Below are 22,929 nucleotides of genomic sequence, written 5' to 3'. Positions count from 1 at the left end.
TGCTGTATCTCCTTGAAAGTTAAAACAATTTCCAGATGACTTGGTTTGCAGCTTTTAAAAAGAGCCACATAGTATCAGCAGAGAAATGGACCATATAGTTTCCTGGCTTGCTGGGTTGATGACAGCCTGATGTAATTGGGGAGAATGACAGGCCTGAGATAGTAAACTCAGCATTCTTGGTTTTCTTCCCCCCTTTGGTTATGGCTTGTGGCTTCTTAACTGTATGAAGTTATAAGGCCAGATATGACCTCGTACATAGCTAGTTTAACTGTGTGCCTGGAAAATATTTGTATTCTAACTCTCAGCTTTAGTGTGTTTATTCTGTATTGTTCCCCATCTCTCTTTTATTTTTAAAGAAGTCAAAACGATCTGCTGTTGAAAACAGTGAAGAGCATTCAGCAAAATACAGCAACTCCAATAATTCAGGTAACTGATTCTAGATTGTAGTGGGGCCCTGGGCTCAAGGGTCAGGACTAGGGGATCCCTGGGTGGCGCAGCGGTTTGGTGCCTGCCTTTGGCCCAGGGCGCGATCCTGGAGACCCGGGATCGAATCCCACGTCGGGCTCCCTGCATGGAGCTTGCTTCTCCCTCTGCCTGTGTCTCTGCCTCTCTCTCTCTCTCTGTGTGTGACTATCATAAATAAATAAAAAATTAAAAAAAAATAAAATAAGGGTCAGGACTAGGAGTCAAGAGTTTTTGGCTTCTGGTGGCCAGAGACTGGGCAGTGTGGGAACAAAAGAACCCTCCCCTAGTAAAGAATCATGACAACATTCACGGGCTCACAGGACTCTGGCACTGGAAGATCTTCAGAGGGTATGGGGAAACAACCTGTGCACTGATGGTGAGACTTGATCAACTAAAGATGAGCATTAGGCATGGATGAAAAACCAGTCCAACTTACAACATGAGGCCGCCTGTTTGTCAGTAGAACCTACTCGAACAGAAACGACCCTGAATCCTGCACTCTACTCCAGTGCCCATGGGGTAGGAGGAAGTGCCCTCGTGTGTGAGTTAACACAAGCTGTTGGAAGGGGAGCACTCAACAGTGTATGTTGGGGTGGCAGAGAGTGTTATTCCAGAAGGGCTAGGGTGGTACAGAGAGCATCGTTCTGAGTTGGCAGTCCTTGCTGCCATTCCTTGCTGCCCCTCGCCTAGTCCTGCTGGCTTTGGACCTTAATGTGTCCATCTTCAGAAATCAGGGCCAGATGGAATGATCCTTTGGGGACTTCCAGTTCTCCCACCTTATGAATCTGTGAGGTAGAGTTCCACATAAAGAAGAGGAGACTTCACCCGACTCCAGGCAGCTTTGGCTTAGCCTGGAGGGCCAAGGAAAAGGGAGGTTTTTGTTAGGTTGAGGGATAGCTGCATGTACTTTCAGGCAGGAGAAGGGCTGGGCAGAGAGGGAGAAGCTGAAGAGAGTGACCAGGAGGCCAGAAGGACAAGAGATTGGCCTCAGGAGCCCAGGTGTGGGTCTTACCATGGAGGAAGCCCACCCATCCCCTCCTGAAGGCAGGAGCCAGGAGAGCTAGGTAAAGAGGCAGAGGCATTTAGTAGTGGAAGGAGGGGAGGACATTGAGGGTGTTCACAGCTTTGCCCTTCTCAGGTCAGTGAGGAGACGCCTAGCCTGGGCGCACAGGACGCCAAGGCTGGACCAGCCGCAGCCAGAGATCGCTGGCAGTGCAGGTAGGGGTGTTGGAAGAGAGACTGTGAGGGAAGATCATGGACTCCAAGAGGGGAGAATGTGCTGACACCACTGCTTGTAGACTTCATCCACAGAAGTAAAGGGAGGCCGGGAGGCCCCAGACCCTGAAGCCTCCAGTGAGGACCCTGGCCGGCTCCTCAGGGTTAGTGGCTGCTGTGGCCAGCAATAATTCCAGAGTTGGAGGTCTCTTTTCTCCTCAGTTGATGCAATGGACATGGGCCAGTCATTGTCATCATTAGGCTCAGACTCATGTCTCCAACCAGCATGTCTGACAGATACTCTGTCCAGTGGCTGATTCCTTATAAAGCAGAGAAAGCCTAGCAGGATGTTCCTGCCTCCCCAAGGCCCTGCCTGCCTGCAGGGCTCTGGGCCACATGCAGCCATATGAGATTCCAAGGACGCAGAGACCCCGCCACACCCTCAAGGAGCTCAGGAAATCCAAGTAGCAGTTGGTGTAAATGTACAGACCATCTCCAACTCCACTGGGCTCACAAGTTCAGTCTTCTCCACTTTAAAAATCTAGGTTAGCTCTGCATAGTAGTGGGAAGGCAGGCTGGGTTGGGTTTTATCTCAACTTTCAGGAAAACTCCTCTCCTAGGTTAGAGGGAGGTGAAAGACTATTGCAACTTGTGAAAAGCTACCCTGCTTGAGGGAGGTGTGGTTTAATTCGGAAGCTTCTCCTGACGCTCAGTGTCCATGCTGTGTCCAACCTGTCCCGTGGGTGGTGGGTGAGGTGCTGGTTGGAGGCTTCTCGGGGGCATGACAACAGCCCTCCCTGGAGCTCTGTTCAGCCCTTCTTTGGACCTCTGTGGCACAGAGGGACTTTTGATTGCTACAAAAGGGCTTATGTAGGAACCTCTATCTGCTCACTGGGCCACTTTCCTGTCAGGCCAGGAGAGTATTCTCTGGGGACTTCTGAGCAATGGGAGATGCTGAGAACTTGAGAATATGGGAGTATGGACATTGTTTTAAGGACAAGAAGGGTATTTACTGGATTTCATCTAAGAAGAGGCCTGGGAGATCCACAAACTGCACAGGCTGACCCTTATCTCATTGAACGTAGCTGCTGATAAAATGGAACTTTTGCTAAGTGCATTGCTAGGTGGACACTGTGGGGGGAGTTCTCATTTCCTTTGGAGAGGCTTCCACTGGACTGCTCTGACCCTCTCTGTCCTCTGTACGGTGGCCACTGTCATTTGTCATTCATCACTCAGGGACAGAGGCTGGGTCAGGAAGAGGTGCCATAGCCAACTGCAGACACCATCGACAGCTTAGGGTTGGTTTCGAAACAGGGAGGTTGTGGGGAGCAGTGGGTGGCAGGGAGCCCTTAGTGGCCTGCAGAGGAAGCATACCCTGCACTACAGTGGAAGCCTGTGGTCACTGGGCCCAGTCTCTGACTTCTTCATCCCTCCTTACCTTTTACCACAGGGCCCACTCACTCATTCTTAGACAACAGCGGTGGGTCCCTGCTCAGGCCAGATTCCAAATGTCTGTCTTTGGTCCCCAGGAGGGTTTCTCTGTGTTTTCTCTTAGCAGGATCTGGGGCCAGCTCACCTCTCACATCCCCGTCGTCACCGACTCCACCATCTACAGCAGGTGAGTGAGGGAGACAGAGTACCTGCCGCCTTCCTCTCACCCAGCAGGAGGAGGAGTGGGGCCCCTTCTCTTCCTGCCCAGGCCCGAGTATTGCAGGGCTCAGGCACTACTGGCCCTTCTCCAGGTAAACCAGGGTGTGCACGCTGAGAGCGCGGAGGGTCTAGATTAACAAACTCAGACTTTATGGGGAATGGAATAGTTGGTTTCAGAGGCAGGAGCCACCCTCTTCCTCCAGCCTCTTTCTTGCTGAAAAGCCTCACACAGGGCTCCTCAGATCAGCTCCTGCTTTGGTACATGCTGAGCTGAACAACACAGTTGCTCTGCTGCCCAGGCGCCTGTCCTTCCAGAGCTCTCTCCTCAGGGAGCCCAGCCACAATGTCTGTTTTGTCATGGAGCAGAACTGGTGAAATGCCCAGGTGTGGGAGTGACCTAGCCACCGGCTTCTGATTTCCTGATAACTGTGCTCTGTAATGCATTTACTCATCAGAATATTTTTCTGTGGCTTGCCTTGGTTTTGTCTTTATGAGTTAAATCAGATTACTATGAATTCTGTTTGAAAAAAATGTAGAAAGAATTTATCCTAGGGAATGTTTATAAAAATAATCTCTAATTCTTTGGGATAGTCTCATAATGCTCTTTCCCTCTTTCCTTTTTGAACTAGTATCTCTTTTCTGACCATTTTGCAAGCCTCATAAAAACACATGGGGAGACCAGTATTTCTTTTCACTTCTTAAAGAAACCAGATGTTCTGGACGTCAAAAGAGCTGGTTCTGCCTTTCAGAGCTTGTCAACTGTGCTTGGAAGAGTTGCTGCAGCTGTCTGAAGGGAGGGTCATTGCCTGAGGTTGATTTATGAGTTGACAATTCCATATTCATCAAGGCTTAAGGCAATACCCAGGAGCTATCAAGACATTACCCATCTGCTCTCATGTCTTCTAACTGACCTTGCTAAGAAAATGACAAAGTACAAAAGGAATAGTTTGGACAGCTTACTTCTGGCTGGTGCTGTCTCCTCTTGCTGACTGAGAATGGTTACTACCGAGTGTTCTGGGCCAGGACCCATTTTGAGGAGCAAAGTACCGGCTCATGGGAATGATATTCTTTTCTCTGGCTGACTTTGTCAGCAGATTTTACAAGAAAGCCCCCAAATATTGTTCAAGAGAGAATATAATCCTCTCTGTCTTAAAAAAGAAAATCGTCTCTGTCTTATGTAGAGGTGACTTGTATAGGTTGGTCAGAAATTTCTGGAGTTCCACTGCCCAGATGATCATGTTCAGCCATTTTCTGGAAGAAAGGATATTAATTTCACACCACTTTGTTTGAAGGAAATTGAGAGAACAAATTAGTGAGAATCCATAAACCCTTCTTTAATATACAGGGTATCTTTTTAGTCATATGGAGCACCTACGTGTGCATTGGATGTGGTCCTGGGAAGTTAACTGCCAGTTCTCATTTTTAAATGCCTTGGGCAATTCTCAATCTATTTGGATTTGTTCATGAATCCTCTGATTTACTTGTGTTTGAATGGGAGCTATCTCATACTGTAGCAAGTTTGTGTGAGATGAAGTTTTTAGAATGAGAGAAGAGAAAAGGGAATCTTTTGTAATTAGATCAATGTTGCAAAAATGTTGAGGTGAGTGGAGCAGCAGGGAGCATTACTGTGAATTTGATGGTACCTATTCTGAAAGGGAATTGTAAGGATTGAGAGGGAAAACATGTGAGGCCCCAAGCACAAAGCCTGGTAGAGGTGGTAGGTTCCCAGCAAATATTGGCTCCTTTCCCTTATCTCCTCCAAACAATTTCTTGATGAAATTAGTATCTCAGCCCAGACTGTACTCTGACCTCTGCTGGGCACTTAACTGTAATGCATCTCTTAAAAATGACAACTAGCCTTTGCCAGTCAACCCAGCATTTCAGGCCCTAAACAGTAAATTTATTCATTCAGTTACTTAAGATGAGTTTAGTGAGAGCCTGCAATGTGCTGGGCACTGTAGGTGGTCCTGGGTTATAGGGAGGAATAGACAGGCAGGGCCCTAGCTCATGTAGAGTCATTTCCAGTGCCTCTCAAGAGCTCCATAGTGATAGACATAGTAAAGCAAATACTTTCCTTGGGGTAATATCTTCTCTCCTAGCATTTCCCTACCTCCAATAGAGAATCTTTACCTGAAAAACTGGTCCATCAGTTTCTGTTCGTGCAAGGCATGAGGGAGCCATGAATAAGGAGCAGCTTCATGCTACTGGTTGTTGCTTGGTAAATCCTTGTTGCTAGATTGCTTGGGCTTGCTCTGCCTTCAAGACCTCTCCTGGGTGAGAGCAGATTCCTAGCCTCAGGGTGTCATCTTCTGGTGGTCAGCCTCTGGTTAGACTGGCCTCTCCTTCTAGGACAGGAGGACAGGCTTCTCCCTGGGCTCATTTTTCTCACTGCCTCTCTGCACACTCCCCATCTTGTTGCTAGAATCACATCTATTCCAATTTGTCTTTATTTCTAGACCAAGTTTATCATTTAAAAAAAAAAGGCATGCTTATCTGGGAACCAAGAATAAGTGTCTTCTAGCTTTATGATGAAATGCAGTTTTCTCAAGAAGGAAAGAAAAATCTTCACTTTCAAGGACTAGTATTGAAAAAAGAATTCCTGCTCAAGGTAGCATCTCAAACATAACTCAGTCTGGGAGCCCTTGGGAACTATACCTTGGGCTGGGGAACCTAAATTTGAGGATGAACGCTTGCTAGTTCTGGGACCCTGGACAAGATTGTTGGCCCCTGGGGATCCCTGGGTGGCGCAGTGGTTTAGCGCCTGCCTTTGGCCCAGGGCACGATCCTGGAGACCCAGGATCGAATCCCACGTGGGGCTCCCTGCATGGAGCCTGCTTCTCCCTCTCCTTGTGTCTCTGCCTCTCTCTGTGTGTGACTATCATGAATAAATAAAATCTTTAAGAAAAAAAAAAAAAGGGCTTTCTTGCTTTAAAAAAAAAAAAAAAGATTGTTGGCCCCCATGTCACTTAGGTTCCCATTTGTCAGTGAGGATAATAATAGTGCCCGCCTAGGGGAGGTATTATGAGGATCCAGCGCATTCCATATATATGGGGTTAGAACAGCACCTGGCATACAGTAAGCCCTCGGTACCCTGTTCCTTATAGGGAGACCGTGGATAAGTCACTCTGCCTGTCTGGGTGTTGGTTACTCCCTCTGTTGTAGAAGGCAAAAAGATCTGGATTAAAGGGAGAGAGACCATCTCACAGTCCCTTCTAATCAAGCATACTGTAAATCCACTGGGAATCCTGTTTGCTCAGCAACAGATCAATTTAGGCAAGTTTAGTTTGGCTGCATTGTCTGCCTTCTCGAAAGTGTCTGCTTTAAGCACATTCGTGATAGCGGACGGTGGTGGTCTTAGGCTCTGTTACTTCTAGTATGGGGCAGAAGTGACAGATGTTTCTAAGCGAAGGGGTCTCACCCTCATAAGCTCTTTTCAGCAATTGTGTAAGGGCTGGGGCCTCTCCCATTTCTTATTGCACCTCCCTGCCGTGGAGCCTCTTCTTGAAATCCTTACCAGATTGACGGGAGAAATATCATTTCCCTAAGTCTGCTGGTGATTCCACTGGGAGAAGTAGAATTCTCTAAAACCCCATTGCTGCAATCCTTATATTTTCAGTGAGAACACTCCTTTCTTTTCTGCTAAAGGTTATGCTTCCTACCTCTGGAAAGTCACTCTTTCAAGAGCTTTAAAATTCTTTATCCTGACTTATTTCATGGTAAATATCACCAACTCATGTTTATAATCTGTATTCCTAGAACTGAGCGGTTTAGAAGGTCCCAATTTACACAAACACAAATATGCTCTTGCACTCCGTTTTGAGAGAGCGGACAATCCTGTTGCCTTGCTATTTTCTGTGTGTGTGTGTGTGGGGGGGGTTCTTTTTAAAACAGGTTTGCAAAAGGGTATTTGGGGAAAGCTAAGTAAGAGGAGACCCTGAATTATTGTTGTTTTTAGTAATCATATCTAACATATTTTGGGTACTTATGCCTGGCACTGTTCTATGTGATTTAAAGTCATTTTATTTAATTGTCATAAATACTTTCCCATCCAATGAAAGTAGTTTCTACTATAGCTCTATTTTAAAGACAAAGAAATGGAGGCTCTAGTGAGGTTAAAGGATGCTAGAGCCAGGACTCAGAACTTGGTTCTGTCTTTGCTCATTTACCCCACCAATTTTGATTGAGTGCCTGTTCTTTCGGGGTGCACTGCAGAGTGTAGGCTGTTAAATATTGCTCAGTGGTGTGAAAAGAACTCTGAAAGTAGAATTGGAAAACCCTGGGCATGGGTCCCAGCTCTACCACTTTGTACCTGTGACCTTGGACAAGTAATTTCCATTCTTTGAAGAATTCCTGGTCTTTATTAGGTAATGTGCACAACAAAGCTTTATAAGCAGTAAAGTGCTATCACGTATAAGCTATGAATGCCCTGCAAGAGAATTCTAGCCCTTTTGCTTACAGCTTATAATTTAAAGCAGTAATTTTGGAGAGAGAACTAGCAACTGATAGAAAACTCAATGTGTAAGAATGAGTGGAGAGAGAGGGAAGTTCCATGTCTAGAGAGCTGGAGGAGGGAAAACAGCCTTGTGGGCACAGAGTAACTGAAAACTTGAATAATAGGAAGGATGGTTAAGAATAAATACAGCATGAAAAAGAGAGTGATTTGTTCAGAATGTTTAGAATTTGTCTAGCCAGGTCAAATGTCTGAAACCCATTCTAGGCTCAAAATCTTTGTCTCTGGCCATAAGAATTGCTTCTTTTTCTTAAAACCTACACATACACAAAGTGATTGCCATCTTTGGGATGAACAAGTCTTCCTGCTCTGCTTCTCTGAAGAGTGTGTTGGCTGTGCTCTGCTGCCTTCTTATAGCCTTCCTTCCCCATTTCCAAGCCCAGGGCTGTAAGCTCCTTCCTTGAGCCTTGGGCTCCTGTGGGTGGAGGTGGTACAGCGCAATGTCCACAATATATCCTCCTAGATCTGTCCCAAGTGAGTGGTCAGCCTGCCTGGCCCCTCCTGAGCCTCATTTCTTGGCCCCTCCCCAGATGAAACGGTTTTCCTCTGGGCAGTAGGGCACGTTGGTTCATCAGGAACTCTGGGATACATTGTCCGGAGAAGCGTTATCCTTCACATTTAACTTAGAATCCAGTCAGTTAAAGGGAAGACAAGAAGTGTTTGCCCTGCTTATTTTCTTTTTAATGGTTTTATAGCCATAAATAAGCAATGTCACTCACTCCCCAACTCAGCCTGTAGATCCCAGTGGCCGTCAAAGAGGGGCTGCTTGCCCCTGCCCAGGAGCTACCCCTTAGACCTACCCTGTGCTCTTGCTTTTCCCAACTTTAAAAAGACAGATCTCCATTTTAGACTATAGAAGACTCAATTGGGAAAAAGTGGTGAGTTCTAATTTTTCTCCCTTCTTGACTGTTTTTATTAAGCTATAGAACTAATTATGCTTCTAGTATTCCACTTCTCAGGGGGGCTTTAAAAACTTTCCCAGGTCTTTTGAAGTGAGTGTTGTGCTTATAAACAGATAAAAAAATAGCACCTAAATGGCTCTGAAACAAAACAAAACAGAAAAGTATGAAGAGGAAAGTGACTCCCTGGCAACTCTATCAGCATATTGACTCTTTGGTTCCTGTGTTAGCACATTTGCCGAATTCTAAAAGGGTCACAGATGTGCTGACAAAGCAGTGCATTTTGCAGTGAAGTGTATCCTAGTTTGTTAGTGAGAATAATCAGCATGTGATTCAGACTAATATTTTGCTGTCTCTTACTATTTGATTAAATGACACTAAAATCTGAATAATGACTTGTGTCCCCTCTCTCTCTCTTTCTCTCTTTGCTGTTTTCAGTAGAGCATGCACCATTTTGAACGTGAATTTTCGGTAAAGTAAGCTATACTGATTTCTCTAACTTTAAAGATGCTCTGTTTCTGGCTGTGAAATGGGACCCAGTGCATCTAGATCACTGAAGTGATGAACAAATGGGAAAGCAGATTTGGGAGGATTTCCTTATTTGAACATTTAAATGAAATACAGCATCTTTAAAAACACTCAAGTGACTTCATTTACATTCATTTCATTTTCACCGTGACCTTCAAAATCCTCATTTCCACTCTGATTATAGTTTTAAAATACAACTCTAAAACCTGCAAATCAACTGCATGGTATTTTGTTATGTTTTAATTTGGGAAGGTAGGATCTCAGAGTCTTGATGGAGCAAAAATATTGGTTTGCTATTACTCTGATGAAGGGAAAGAGTGTTAGCCGATTGACAACTCAGTTCTTAGTTACAGGAAGACAACTCACTGACATTTTATAACTGACAGCAGGGAAAAACAGCTCTCTTTTAAGCATCCCTAATAACTCTTGAGTTCAGACATGAGGGCAGCCTCCTCATCTATCTGAGGCAAAATACCAAGGCAGTTGCCAAGAGCTGGGAGGGCTGTCTGCTTCCAGGGGTCACTGTACTCTGTTCCCTCTGAGGGTGGCTAGCAGCTCTGGTCTTGGTCTCATGGCCACGTGGTCTCCCTACTTCTATTCGTGGACCACAAAGGAACTCGTGATCTACAGAGACCTATAGATTGCCCACTGCTAAAACTGGCCCCAGAGGGGACCTCCCCCCAGACATCCTTTCCCCGAGGCTGGTGAAGATGTTTCTGGCCAAGTATTCCACCCTAGATCTAACCTATGTTCTTCTGGAACAGTCTGTGGTCTGTTCCAGGGCCTCTACTGTATTGCCAGGTTCTCACTAGTTTGGTGGATGGGATTCTGGGGAGGATAAAAGTAGTTGGCTTTTGGGATTTTTGTCTATAAGAGTAGTTATGATGGAAGAGAACTATTTGGGAGCAGGCCAATATTTTTCAAAGATGGGTGAATTCAGTTGACAACCAAGCTTTTTTTTCCCCTTCAAATTTTTACTTAAATTCTAGTTAGTTAGCAACTGATGTTACATGGAATCTGCCTGATCTTGTCTGTGGCCTGCGGATAAGGACTATTGGGTACTTGGTGGGGGATGAGTCAGTGGCACTCAGGCATTAGGCAGCTTTTCCCAGGTCCACCTCAGACCAAATAGCCAGCTCTGAATTTGACCCATATCAATATTGCAACTGGTAGAATGTGTTGTAGCTTAAGCCCCAACGAACCTTTAAAGGAATCTTGTGGACTATAGAGGAAGTAAAAAGAAAATGCCAAAAAAACCCTGGTGGGGCCTGTCATCAGAGGCTGAATCCTTGGGTCTGTGTTCTTACTTCCTCCATTACTGACCTTCTAACTCGGGGACCTCCTTCCCTCTTCTAGAGTGTTCTGAGCTGGCAAGATGAGATTTGGCCTTGCCCTGATTATACATCAAGATCTGCCCTAGTTGTCCGCAGGCCCAGTGAGGAAGAGTGGGCCTTGTGGGACAGTTAGGCCCTCTGGGTCTGGTCTGGCCCTCTGAGCAGATGTCAGGGTGACCTTGCTCCTTATCCCTGAATGAGCAGCCTCTCCTTTTGTACAACCTCGACATCTCATTTGCTTTATAAGCACAAGTTACTCTGTGATGCTTGGGACCGTGTGTTTATTTACACTACCTACATATTCAAAGAGATTCATTTAAAGTCCTAACAATCTCATCCTTTACTTGGAAACTCAAGATCCATGTACTGAACACCACCCCCAACTCCAAGCTCTGAGAGAGTCAATTTGCACTTTTAATTTTGAGTGGCTGATAATGAAGCCAAAGTCGAGGGTTGGCTCCTTGCGAAGTCCAAGCAGATTTGTTCTGTGCCAAGAGGCAGCCGAAATCCAGGTCCAGCTGCTGAGACCCACCCCTAGCCTTCCAGAATCCTGGACTGGAAGGGTGACAGGTCTCTGGACAGGTCACTCTCTGCCTTTAGCAGGGTGCAAGTGCTGTCGTAGCCCAGAGCTTGTCTTCTTTCTTGTTACCTGCAGTGACTCTTCTCCACGGTCAAAGCACAAAGCTGACAGGCAGAAATTCTGGAGCCCATTCTGGAACACAGTGGGCCCTGTGTGTCAAGTGCAGATTCTACTGTCCTTTGTTGGCTGTTGGGTGGTGGGGTATCGGAGCCTGCTGGCTCCTCGGGGGCACTCTTGGTGCTACTGCTAGGTCCCAAGAGCCTTCAGAGACACACCCCCACCCCCACTGGGATTTCACTGGCCACTTTCCAAAAACTCCCTCAGAGGAATGCTTCTAGCACACTTATCCTCCCTGCTCTTCTCACCTCAGCAGTTATTATGGGTTTAAAGTCTTTTTTATCTTCGTAACCTTGTAACATGAAGCTGGGAACATTTTTCCAGGAGACATCCTGGCAGAGAACATAACAGAACATCATTCATTTGTTGTTACTGTATAGAACCAGTGAGAATTACATTTTGTTCATTTGTTTGTATTTAACGTTTATTCATATTATATTTTCATTTTTGAGAATTCTAAGATTGCAGAGCATGAATGTGTGTATCTGTGTGATTCTTTAATTTCAGCTGCCTTCGGTTTTAGTAAAAGATGTAACGAAGGTAAGTGGTTTTCTATGAAATACAAGACTTTGAACCATTATGTGGCACACTTGGTAAAAAGGATCTCTTAGCGAAGTATTTTATTGGTGATCCTGAACCACTCGTCCATATAAACTCAAGTGGTAATGGTATGCTTACTTGTTACCATCACAGCTCAGTAGCAGGTTGGAGGGGAAGAACACCTAACAGAGTGTCTCGCTAGGGTAGCCCTGGGATGGACCAAGGGCAAGGCTAGAAACAGGGGAGTCACCAAGTGCTGCAAGGTTCACAGGAAATGGGGCAGCTAACTCTGTGGCACAAGCAAGTTCTTTAAAGCAGGTCTTTTGCTGTACTCAGTTTTTATCTTGTCCTAGGAGAATAATTCATTCATCTATTCAGAACTATAAATGTCAACTGCCAAGTGTTCATGTGCCTGGAAGCTAAGTTTTAGATACGTGTCCAGATTCCTTCTCCTCACCCACCAGGGTAGAGTCTCTCCTGATGGCTTCAGCAAAGACGTAGGGTTATTACCGTTCCATTCTGTTCCTGGTTTAGGCCGCAGTGGAAAGAAGGTGCTGATGAAGACTCATCCCTGAGAATACCATTGCCAGGGAAAAGAGCCTTCTGCCCCTTGCTTTGCACTGTTAACAGTTATTAGCCTATTATATTTCTAATGCAGCCTAATAGAAAATGATGATTGGAGACACAGGCCCTTGGGGAACCCTTAACCCAGCAGGCACTGGTTCCTTGCCGAGAATTCTGAGTGGTTTGTCATTTTCTATTAAATCACGTCCTTCAAATGTTGTGTGTGTTGGAGCAGCTAAAGAAATGTTCATCCTTTATCAGTAATTGATATTCAGGTAGCCCAACTCTGCATACAAATGTCTATTTTTACTTGCTAGCTCAGTAGGTGCCCTGGACCTGCCTAAAACAGCTGATGGAACTTTGGGATCATCGCTAAAATTTGGAAATGGAGTTAGAGCCTCATTTACACGGAGAACGGAGAGAATGTCACTATGTATAGTTTCATGTAATCTTTGATATTCAGTCTTAGTTGACTATTATCTGGGGAAATTAATTCCTCTTTGATGCTTCTAGTTTTCTTGTTCAGCATTTTAAAAAAACATACAGGACCAGGTTTTCTTGGTCCCTCTGTGGGAAAATATTTGCAGTCTCATCAAAGCGTGTTCCATCCAGGCCTGGGCAGTAACATGTGTGCAGGGTGTTTGGAGAGATGAATCTGACTGTCCCCTTTCTCCCAAACCTAGGGATGTCCGCATTACCTCCACCTCCTCCACCTCCGCCTCCGCCTCCACCACCAGCAGCTCCCTTGCTTCCTGCGAGCACAGAGGCGCCTACACAGCTCCCGCCCCAGGCTGTGAATGGTGTGAGTCGAGGGGCCTTACTCAGCTCCATCCAGAATTTCCAAAAGGGAACTTTGAGGAAAGCCGAAACCTGTGATCATAGTGCTCCTAAGATCGGCTAAAGCTTCGTGTTTACACTTGGAGGGAAAAGTTCGTTGTTTTTTCCTCCCACCTCCAACCCCTAACGTACTCTTTTTTCGGATGAATAATTGCTGAGCCAGTACAGTCACATACTGTTTTCAGATGCTCATATAAGAGGCTTCTCAAGAGGGAAATATTCAAGTAGAATGAAGTCAGGCTGGCATTTCTGCCTTAAGAAATCCTTATTTTGCTCCTTTATTACCATTTTAAAGGAGTCTTATTCATCTTCTAATGGGCATCTTTTGGGGGCAGCAGCATATCTGAGTCAACCTTTTCACCAATTGAAGGAAACGGACAAAAAAACCAATGACAATATTCAGAACAGTGAATGACCTTTGTGTTGCAATCCCTCCTTTTATGTCAGACAGCTCCCAGAAATGTTCCTCTCATTTCTCTATAAAGCATTTTCTGGTTATTTCTTAGGTAACTCCCATTTTTGCTACCTTATTTTGTCTTCGACATTATTAACACTGTAGTCCAAAGCATAGTTATGTCGAGGAGTGAGAGAAGCAACTGAGTTCTTCCTTTTCCATTCAGATAGTCAGGGGCAAGTCAAGCCTGGAACCTCTCTAGGTTCTAACAAGAATACCATTGTGGTTATAGAACTCAGGGCTGCGAAGGCAACCACTCTAGACTCATAGTTCCTTTTAGTTAGAGTGTATTGGACAGGAAATGTTAATATCAGAAAAAGCTCTTGCTGATTAAAGGATCTTCATCCTCAGCAATAAAGTCAAGTTTGTGGTTTATGGGGGGTTATTATTACCACACAAGTAAATTTGGCGTTCATAAAAATCAATTCTGATTTTTTGAAAGGTTTATCCAAATATATCATCTTTTTAATGTTACTCATTTATTAGATCCTTTATCCTATGATTTGCTTAAACCCTTAAATAAATTGCACTTTAAAGGATTATAAATAATCCATTTAAAAATTCAAGTACACACATCAGTGTTGGTTACTATGCAGAGAGAATGTCATTGTGTATAGTTTCATTTAATCTGTGATAAATGTTCAGCTGTATTTTTTATTAAAATAAACCATGTCAAGAAAGTATGTTGTCTGTAGCTTGGTGCTAGGCATTTTAAGTGGGAATTCTTATAAACAAAGAATAGATCCACACAATATTTCTGGTTTCCTTCCCACCTATCCTATGTCTCTTTTGTGTCATATTTTCCCTCTTAATTAACTAAAAGCTAACAATCCTGTCTTGCCATTTAAATTAGACATCCCTCATATGCTTCTGTAACTAATTTAAATCTATCTTTTCTGTCTCAACTTCTAAAGAGGGCAGCATATGGCAGCATATCTCTTTTTCAGCAGTGGGAAAAATACCTGATACAAATTTTCATTTAATTTTGAGGGAACCCTATTACAATTGGGCATTTGAAGAGTCTGTGGACAAGTTAGTTATAAATGTGATGGCAGTTCAGGTGATTTAGCATCATTAATCTCTTTTTCTTTTTCTTTCTTTCTTTCTTTTTTCTTTCTTCTTTCTTTCTTTCCTTCTTTCTTTTTCTTTCTTTCTTTTCTTTCTTTCTCTTTCTTCTTTCTCTTCTTTCTTTCTTTCTTTCTTCCTTCCTTCCTTTCTTTCTTTCTTTCTTTCTTTCTTTCTTTCTTTCTTTCTTTCTTTCTCTTTCTTTCTTTCTTTCTTTCTTTCTTTCTTTCTTTCTTTCTTTCTTTCTTTCTTTCTTTCTTTCTTTCTTTCTTTCTTTCTTTCTTTCTTTCAGATTTATTTATTTATTCATTTAGAGAGAGAGAGAGAGACACACACAGGCAGAGACACAGGCAGAGGGAGAAGCGGGCTCCATGCAGGAAGCCCGATGTGGGACTCAATCCCGTGTCTCCAGGATCACGCCCCGGGCTGCAGGTGGCGCTAAACGGCTATGCCACCGGGGCTGCCCAGCATCGCTCATTTCTTAATAGAAATTCTTAGCAGAATTTTAAGACCTCCACCCACCCCAGATTTATTACCTCAAGAATATAAAAATACAATTAGTCATACTTAGGAATTCTTTTATTCCTTATCAAAACAATCAAACAGCAAATGTAGATAATAGCTTTTATCTTTACATACAAGTTATCTTTTTGGATATGTCTTTCTGCAGAACTCTGCCATGTTCAGACCTTGTCCTTGTGAAAGGGTAAAATTTTAAGTTAGCCTTATTCAAAGAACATAACTGTAACAGACCAACCCCCCCCCCCCATGGAGTCTAGGGCAGGAGAGGAGAGTTTTTCCACATACAAGCACATTTAAACTTCTTCCAAGTACAAAAACATCTGTGATGTTGCTTTAGAGATAGCTTTATGAATCATAAGGTCTTACAGTACAATTCAGGTGAACTGTCAGAAAGTATTTTAAGTAAATCCCAATGACTTGAAATTCAAGTCCAAACTAGATATTTAATGTTTTCTTTATTGCAAATATGATGTCTTTAACTTGAGGTACAGAGTTGTCTTCTAGAATCTTTGCATAAGGCATAGGGACATCAGCACCAGTGACACGAACTGCAGGAGCATCCAGGAAATTGAATGCAGGGCCTAGGAGAGAAGGAGGCTCAACTGAGAGAAGCAAAAAAAAAAGTCACTGAACACCAGCACCTTCCCACAGGAGGTATGGCTCTCCAAGGAGAGAAAACCTGAAGGAATATACTAATTATGGGGATTGTATCTGGCTTTTTTAAAAAAAATTTTACCCAAAGGAAAAAATGCCAAGGTGAAATTGAAAAGTTAAGACTTTTGGCCACCCCTAGCTTTTGCTCTCTATACAGTGTCCCGGTATACACTGTTTATTACAGCTTGAGTATTCTAGAACCAGGTTCTCTGAAATACCTTCCATAATCCTGGCACAAATTTCAGCTCCTACTCCAAACTGTGGCCAGCCTCCTTCCACAGTTATGAGATGATTGGTCTTCATGACACTGGCTTCTATTGTTTCAATGTCCATTGGTCTGATGGTTCGCATATTTATCACCTAAACAGATAATACAGATATGCTTTATAGAGCCACTGCACCACAAGTATAGTCTCATCCCCATAATACCACGCCCTGTTTTGTTTCCTGTTAATCTCAGAGTCTAGGAAAATCAAATCTGCCTATTCAAGAACAAAATGTAAAATGGGAAATGGTAATTAAAACAAAAATCTTTCACAAGTGGTTAAGAATTCACTTAACCTCCTGGGCTTTAACTTCCTTCTCATCAAAACAACTAACAACTGACTGGTCACTGTGTGCCAGGTGCTACACTGAGTGTAACAACCACCCTAATGGGACAGTAAAGGTATTCTCAGTTTCCAGCTGATGCAGCTGAGATTCAGAGGACAGATCTTGCCCAAGTTTAACTAGCAAGTGGTAGGTCCTGGACATGAAAAGGTTAGACACTGATTTCTAAGATTCCCTGTGTCCCAACCTCTAGCTCCAAGGCTGGATCCCAGCTTGAGAAAGTAAGTACTATTCTAAAAATAGGTATTTGAAAAGCAAGAAGGTTCCCAGCTTTAAGCAAAAGTGAGTGACAAAGCAAGATTTTACACTTAGTTATTAACCTGTTACAGAATTCAAACTCCTATTTCTGGGTCTTAAATTTAAAAGGAAACTTTCTGATTCTTTAAGAAGTGAATGTCTACATACCTCACATTCAATACCCTCTTTGGATAACACTGTTGCAGCTTCTAAGCAGTGGCCCACAGGTCTTGAATGAGCAACTACAGTTATGTGTGTACCTGAAACAGAGTGGTCACAGGTCAGAGACCAGGTTGAAACTAAAGCTGTTGTACTGCTCCACAGCCATTGTGGCTCTTGTTCATTTATAAAATTCAACTCTGTTCCAGTGAGGTGAGGAATGTGATAGCCTTCCTAAAAATGAAATACAAATCTACTGGACTGAGAATCAGGAAAGCACAAAAGTTTATGAGGAAAGTGTAACACATTTCTTCATTTCTTTTTTCTCAAGATTTTATTTGAGAGGAGGAGAGAGCACATGTGTGCGAGAGCAGGAGCATGTGAGGAGCACAGGGAGAGAGAGAAAGAGAGAGAGGGAGATCATTTTCAGCACCCTCCATGCTGAGTGCAGAGCCTGACATGGGGCTTGATCCCAGGACCCTGAGATCATGACCTGAGCCAAACCAACAGCTGGACACTTAACTAACTGAGCCACCCAGGTGCCTCAACATGATGGATTTCTTTTCTTTTCTTTTCTTTTTTTTTAAAGATTTATTTATTTATTTATGATAGGCATAGAGAGAGAGAGAGAGAGGCAGAGACACAGGAGGAGGGAGAAGCAGGCTCCCTACCGGGAGCCCAACACGGGACTGGATCCCGGGACTCCAGGACCGCGCCCTGGGCCAAAGGCAGGCGCTAAACCACTGAGCCACCCAGGGATCCCCAACATGATGGATTTCTTAACTTGATAATTTCCTAACCAAAGTAAAGGGCAGGAACTTCAAGAATGAATCGTTCGACCAGGGTGCCTGGGTGGCTCACTTAAGTGTCTGACTTTTGATTTCAGCTCGGGTCATGAAGATTGTTAAGACTGAGCCTGGAAAAAAAAAAAAAAAGACTGAGCCTGGGTTGGGCTCCCTGCTGGGCATGGAGGTTGCTTAAGATTCTCTCTCCCTCTGGCCCTCCCACACTTCTTGGAAAAAAAAAAAAAAAAGAATTTGACAAACATAAATACAGGAGCTAGATTACAAATACTTTAGCATGTACTAAGTGCTCTTACCTTGCCTTTCTATTTTGGCTTTTCCAATGGGAATCAGAAAATCTTTTGACTGAGCTTCGGAGGGAAATTCAAAAGGAACTCCATACATCAGTTCGTTCTCTAGCACCACCACTACAAAATACAAATGTTTAACAGAACTAACTACATGACCAAATGTATATACATAACTATCATTCATTTTGTGCAAAGTTTCACTGTGCAGATTAGGAAGCCTCCTATCTATTGTGTCCAGTAGCCCTGAGAGGATGGTTTAGGTACTGGCATCTATAGTCTGGTCAGTCCTAATTTTATCTATTGTAGTTAAAATGGTGTTGTAGGTACCTAATAGGCCCCATATAGTCAGAAAAGCAAAAACAACACCTTTTTAATGGTCTTTGCTGTATCTGTAAATCATAACATTTTATATGTCTAAGCCTAACTAGAACCCTTAAACGGCTTCCTTCCAGGCAAAGATTTCAACTTAGTTCCTCAATGTTCAAAAGAGACCCAAGGCTCACTCTACTGACCTGGATTATTATCCCGAATGGCTGATTTAATAAGTCCTTTTGCATCCTCTGAATTCCAGGGGCTGACCACCTTTAAGCCTGGGCAGTGCCCATACCAGGCAGCAAAGCACTGTGAGTGTTGGGCAGCCACACCTGCTGAGGCACCATTGGGCCCCCTGAAGACTATAGGCACAGGCTGAAGGCCCCCCGACATGTAGTAGGTCTTGGCAGCTGAATTTATAACTTGGTCAATGGCTTGCATAGAGAAATTGAAGGTCATAAATTCACAGATGGGCCTCAACCCAGCCTGTCAAATAAAAAACAGAGATCTTAGAAAAACTAAAAAGCAATAAAAAGTGGCAACCACTCCAAACTTCAATGTTTTTAAAAGGTCATGTTAAAAGAAATCTCTTTAGGATTAAAGGGGAAAGGAGAGAAAATGAGTGGGAAGTATCAGAGAGGGTGACAGAACATGAGAGACTCCTAACTCTGGGAAACCAGCAAGGGGTGGTGGAAGGGGAGGTGGGCAGGTGGGTGGGGGGATGGGGTGACTGGGTGATGGGCACTGAGGGGGGCACTTGACGGGATGAGCACTGGGTGTTATACTATATGTTGGCAAATCAAACTCCAATAAAAAATACAAAAAAAATTTTTTTAATTATTAAAAAAAAATCTCTTTAGATGAGATTCATAAAGAGGATTACACACCATAGCTGCACCCACAGCAATTCCAGCAAAGCCCATCTAGAAGTAAAACACAAACACAAGTGAAAATCCATAAAAATCAGAACAGTGTACACTTTAACATGCCCCTGAAAAGTCTGCGTCCTGATGGAAGGCTCACCTCAGATATGGGAGTATCTATGATTCTCTTATCGCCATATTTCTTCCACAGGCCTCGACTAACCTAAAATTACACAATGATCTCATTACTTTTAAGTGTATATGGGGGCAAACAGCCACCTCAATTTATATCGCTTTCACATATCTTGGGTTACCTTATATGCACCATCATACTGGGCAACTTCTTCCCCAAGGAGAAATACCTTCTCATCTCTTTCCAGCTCTTCATCCATACCTTGGTTTATAGCCTCACGAACTGTCACCTGTCACAGGTATGGGGAAAACAGCCAATAAGCTACAGGATTATTTCAGATACTACTGAGATTCTCTCCTTTTATAATTACTAGGCTGCCTACAGCATACGGTATGAAAACTATCGCTAGGACAGGCTTCTCTTTAAAAGTTCAAAGAATCCCCCCCTCAAATAAATAAATAAAATCTTTAAAAAAATGAAAATAAAAGGTGAGGGGAGGGCACCTGGGTGGCTCAGTTGGTTAAGCATCTGCATTCAGCTCAGGACATGATCCCGGGATCCTGGGATTGAGCCCTGCAGTGGGCTCTCTGCTCAGCAGGGTCAGCAGGGAATCGGCTTCTCCCTTTCCCTCTATCTCTGCCCCCTGCTTGTGCCCCTTCTCTCTCTCTCTCAAATAAATCTCTAAAAAAAAAAAAAAAAGTTCAAAGAATTCTAAAAGTAACATTTTCATACACAGTCTTTGGCTGAATTTGTTAATGAAAATACTGAATGCTTTTCTTAATGTGCACCTAAACTTAACAAAAGCTGTTTGCTGGCCAGACCAGCTCAAGTTTCCTGAGTAAAAATTCTATTCAGTTGTTTTATTTCCACAGTCAGTGTAGTATGGGACAGAAAACTGTTAAGAAAGCCTAAATAAAACTATGTTTTGAGCACTCACTAGGTACTGGGAACTTCCAAACACTACCTTCAGAATCTACAAGTTATTTTACTAGACAGATTGAGAGTCCTCTAGTTAAAAAAAAGAAAAAAGAAAAAAAGGAGGGGGTACGGGGTAGGAAATTCCTCAAGTTGAACACAGAACTACTATATGATCCAACAATTCCACTTCTAGAGATGATCAAAAGAAATAAAAGCAGGGACTCAGATACTTGCACACCAGTGTTCTTAGCAGCATTATTCACAAATCCCAAAGGTGAAAACACCCACATGTCCATCAACAGACAGAATGGAGGAACAAGATGTGATATATGCATAAGATGGAATATTATTCAACCTTAAACAAAGAAATGAAATTCTGACACATGCTACAACATGAATGAACCTTGAAAACATATGTTAAGTGAAATAAACCGGATATAAAAAGACAAACACTGCAGGATTCCATTTCCAGGACACACCTAGAATAGATAAATTCAAAGGCACAGAAAGTGCCAAAGAGGTTACCGGGAGCAAGAGGGAAATGGGACGTTCGTGTTTAAGGGGTGGAGAGTTTCTGTGTGTGATGGTGATAAAGTTCTGAAGACCGATGGTGGTCATGGTCTCACAACATAGTAAACGGAAGTACTGCCGCTGAATATACACTTTAAAATGGTAAATCTGGTTATGTATATTTTACTTGAAAAATGTAAATGGGGCGGTTGAGGGAGGAAGCGCGAGGTCTAGTTTCCTCAGATCGCCCACAGATTCCAGTGAGCCTGGCCGGGGCGACTTGCTGGTGTGTCCGGCGCTGGGTCGCAACAGAGGCACTCGGAGTCCCACGCAGGATGTGGGAACCCGTGGACCTCAGGGCCCGTGCCGTCCCTGTCCCCACGGCGCAGGCGCGTCCCTCCCGGGATTCGGGCTAGCGCCCAGGCCACCTACCTGCAGCGCCGCCGGCGCCGTCCGGTGGAAGCGCCTCCTCAGCAACCCCGACACCTGGCGAAAAGAGAGAGAGAGGACGCTGAGAGGGGGCGCAAGGCGGGCAGAGACCACGCGGAGGCACGCATGCCGCTGCCTACCTGTTCCAGGGGTCTCCGCATCAGGCCAGACACCGCCGCCATCTTGACCGTGTCCTCCAGCCGCCGCCGAATGACAACACCGCAGGACCGCAGTCGCCTCAGGCTCCGCCTCCCGCGCCAGCTCAGGCCAATGGCAGCGCGCGGCGCCTGCGTGCCCCGCCCATCCGCTGCCGGGTGAGGGGCCGAGGGGCGGGGCCTAGGTGGCGCGTGGGGCGGTACTACCGCTGTTTCTGGGGCCGGGGCCAATCAACTTCCCGGGAGCGGGCGGCTGCTGCGGTGCGCGCTGCGCGGCGGGACGCGTCTGTAAGCGGTGCTGCCTGAGGCGCGGTGCCCGGAAGGCAGGTTCTGAGGAACGTTAGGTTGAGGCTGCGGGGACCTTCAGAGTTGGGTCAGCCTTTTGCGGGCACTGAAACCCGTAGGGCGCCAAGTGTCGCCTGCGCACGCTCTGAACGAGCCCGGTGGTCCCCGGGCCGGACCGTGCTGTCCGTCTGTTGCTCCCTGGAATGCGAACCGGAGTGTTCATCGAGGCATGAAGCGCCTACTGTGTGCCGGGCATCGTAGTAAGTGCTGTCCAGCTCCTGTAATTCTCACAGGAACCCTCCCGCGTGATGACTGTTACCTCCACTTTTCCTCAAGTCACTTCGGGTTGTCAGTCGTCAGAAAGTCCTTCATCCAGAATTTTCAATCTTTTTTTTGTTTTTTGGTTGGTCATTTCAAGCGAAATGTGTTAAAGAGAGCTTTTCGCTTCCTCGACCACAGTAAAATGCACATTCCCCCACCACCTCAGAAAGTTCCCTCAACGTTTCCTCCCGATCGTTCCCCACACATCGCCCCACAGGCAACCACAGATCTGATCGCCATCACAGTAACTTAATTTGCCTGTTTTAGAACTTGACGTAAAGGGAATTCTATCATTCTTGCGTCTCGCTCAGCAACATGTTTTTGTGATTCATCCATGTCGTTAAGTGTATCAATACTTTATTCCTTTTCTTTTTTTTTTTTTTTTTCTTTTATATTCTTTATGCCCAACCTGGGGCTTAAACTCATGACCCTGGGATCAAGAGTCCCATGCTCTTCTGAGCCAGCCAGGCACCCCTCCTTTCTTTCTTTAAGTTTTCTTTTCTTTTCTTTTCTTTTGAAAGAGTTTAAGTGTCACAAGAAATTGTGAAACTGGTGCAAAGAGCATCCATGTGACCTTCAACTATCTTTGCCCAATATCTTGGATGACCATAGTACATTGTCAAATCCCCCAAATTGATAACGGTGCAATGCTCTTAACTCGGGTAGAGACTTTATACAGCATTCATCAGTTTTTTTTTTTTAATTTATTTATGATAGTCACACAGAGAGAGAGAGAGAGGCAGAGACACAGGCAGAGGGAGAAGCAGGCTCCATGCAGGGAGCCCGACGTGGGACTCGATCCCGGGTCTCCAGGATCACGCCCTGGGCCAAAGGCAGGCACCAAACCGCTGCGCCACCCAGGGATCCCCCATTCATCAGTTTTTATATGCATTCTGGCAGGGGTAGGGGGAGTGTAGTATCATAGAATTGTATTAGACGTACAGATTCACATAACTACTACCACAGCCAGA

At 44.5% G+C, this 22,929-nt stretch overlaps 3 protein-coding genes across 35 annotated transcripts in view; 2 read left to right on the top strand and 1 right to left on the bottom strand.

Moving 5' to 3' along the window:
* Window positions 1-22,929, top strand: part of PXK (PX domain containing serine/threonine kinase like) — a 141,228-nt gene that overhangs the window by 65,939 nt on the left and 52,360 nt on the right. For 7 of the 32 annotated variants that reach the window (XR_012011889.1, XR_012011886.1, XR_012011883.1 and 4 more), the window contains exons 16-17: window positions 357-426; window positions 3,236-3,298. Coding sequence is in view for 26 of the 32 variants with exons in the window: in XM_072785650.1 (XP_072641751.1) it covers window positions 357-426; window positions 3,236-3,298 (133 nt within the window). In the remaining 6 variants the exon portion in view is untranslated. The other 25 variants (XM_072785644.1, XM_072785646.1, XM_072785667.1 and 22 more) reach the window with 21 other exon arrangements.
* On the bottom strand, window positions 15,320-21,461 carry PDHB (pyruvate dehydrogenase E1 subunit beta). 2 transcript variants are annotated; one of them, XM_072785672.1, is made up of 11 exons: window positions 21,338-21,422; window positions 21,201-21,254; window positions 19,844-20,021; window positions 19,522-19,629; window positions 19,368-19,430; window positions 19,232-19,267; window positions 18,545-18,830; window positions 18,039-18,149; window positions 16,949-17,040; window positions 16,153-16,294; window positions 15,320-15,861 (listed from the first exon to the last, which is right to left on the bottom strand). In XM_072785672.1, exons 4-11 carry the CDS (start codon window positions 19,597-19,599, stop codon window positions 15,716-15,718), a joined length of 954 nt encoding a protein of 317 aa, XP_072641773.1. In that variant the 5' UTR covers window positions 19,600-19,629; window positions 19,844-20,021; window positions 21,201-21,254; window positions 21,338-21,422; the 3' UTR covers window positions 15,320-15,715. The 2 variants fall into 2 exon arrangements, with proteins under 2 accessions (XP_072641773.1, XP_072641772.1); XM_072785671.1 differs by lacking the exon at window positions 19,844-20,021 and having other exon boundaries at window positions 21,338-21,461.
* KCTD6 (potassium channel tetramerization domain containing 6) overlaps window positions 21,848-22,929 on the top strand; it is a 40,991-nt gene continuing 39,909 nt past the window's right edge. Inside the window, exon 1 of the mRNA XM_072785674.1 lies at window positions 21,848-21,897. The gene's annotated coding sequence lies outside the window, so the exon portion shown is untranslated. The remainder of the gene's footprint in view (window positions 21,898-22,929) is intronic.

Source organism: Canis lupus, chromosome 19, assembly GCF_048164855.1.
Source record: "Canis lupus baileyi chromosome 19, mCanLup2.hap1, whole genome shotgun sequence".
Classification (NCBI taxonomy): domain Eukaryota; kingdom Metazoa; phylum Chordata; class Mammalia; order Carnivora; family Canidae; genus Canis; species Canis lupus.
Note: the sequence above shows the minus strand (reverse complement) of the source record. Positions and strands in the feature narration are given on the sequence as shown.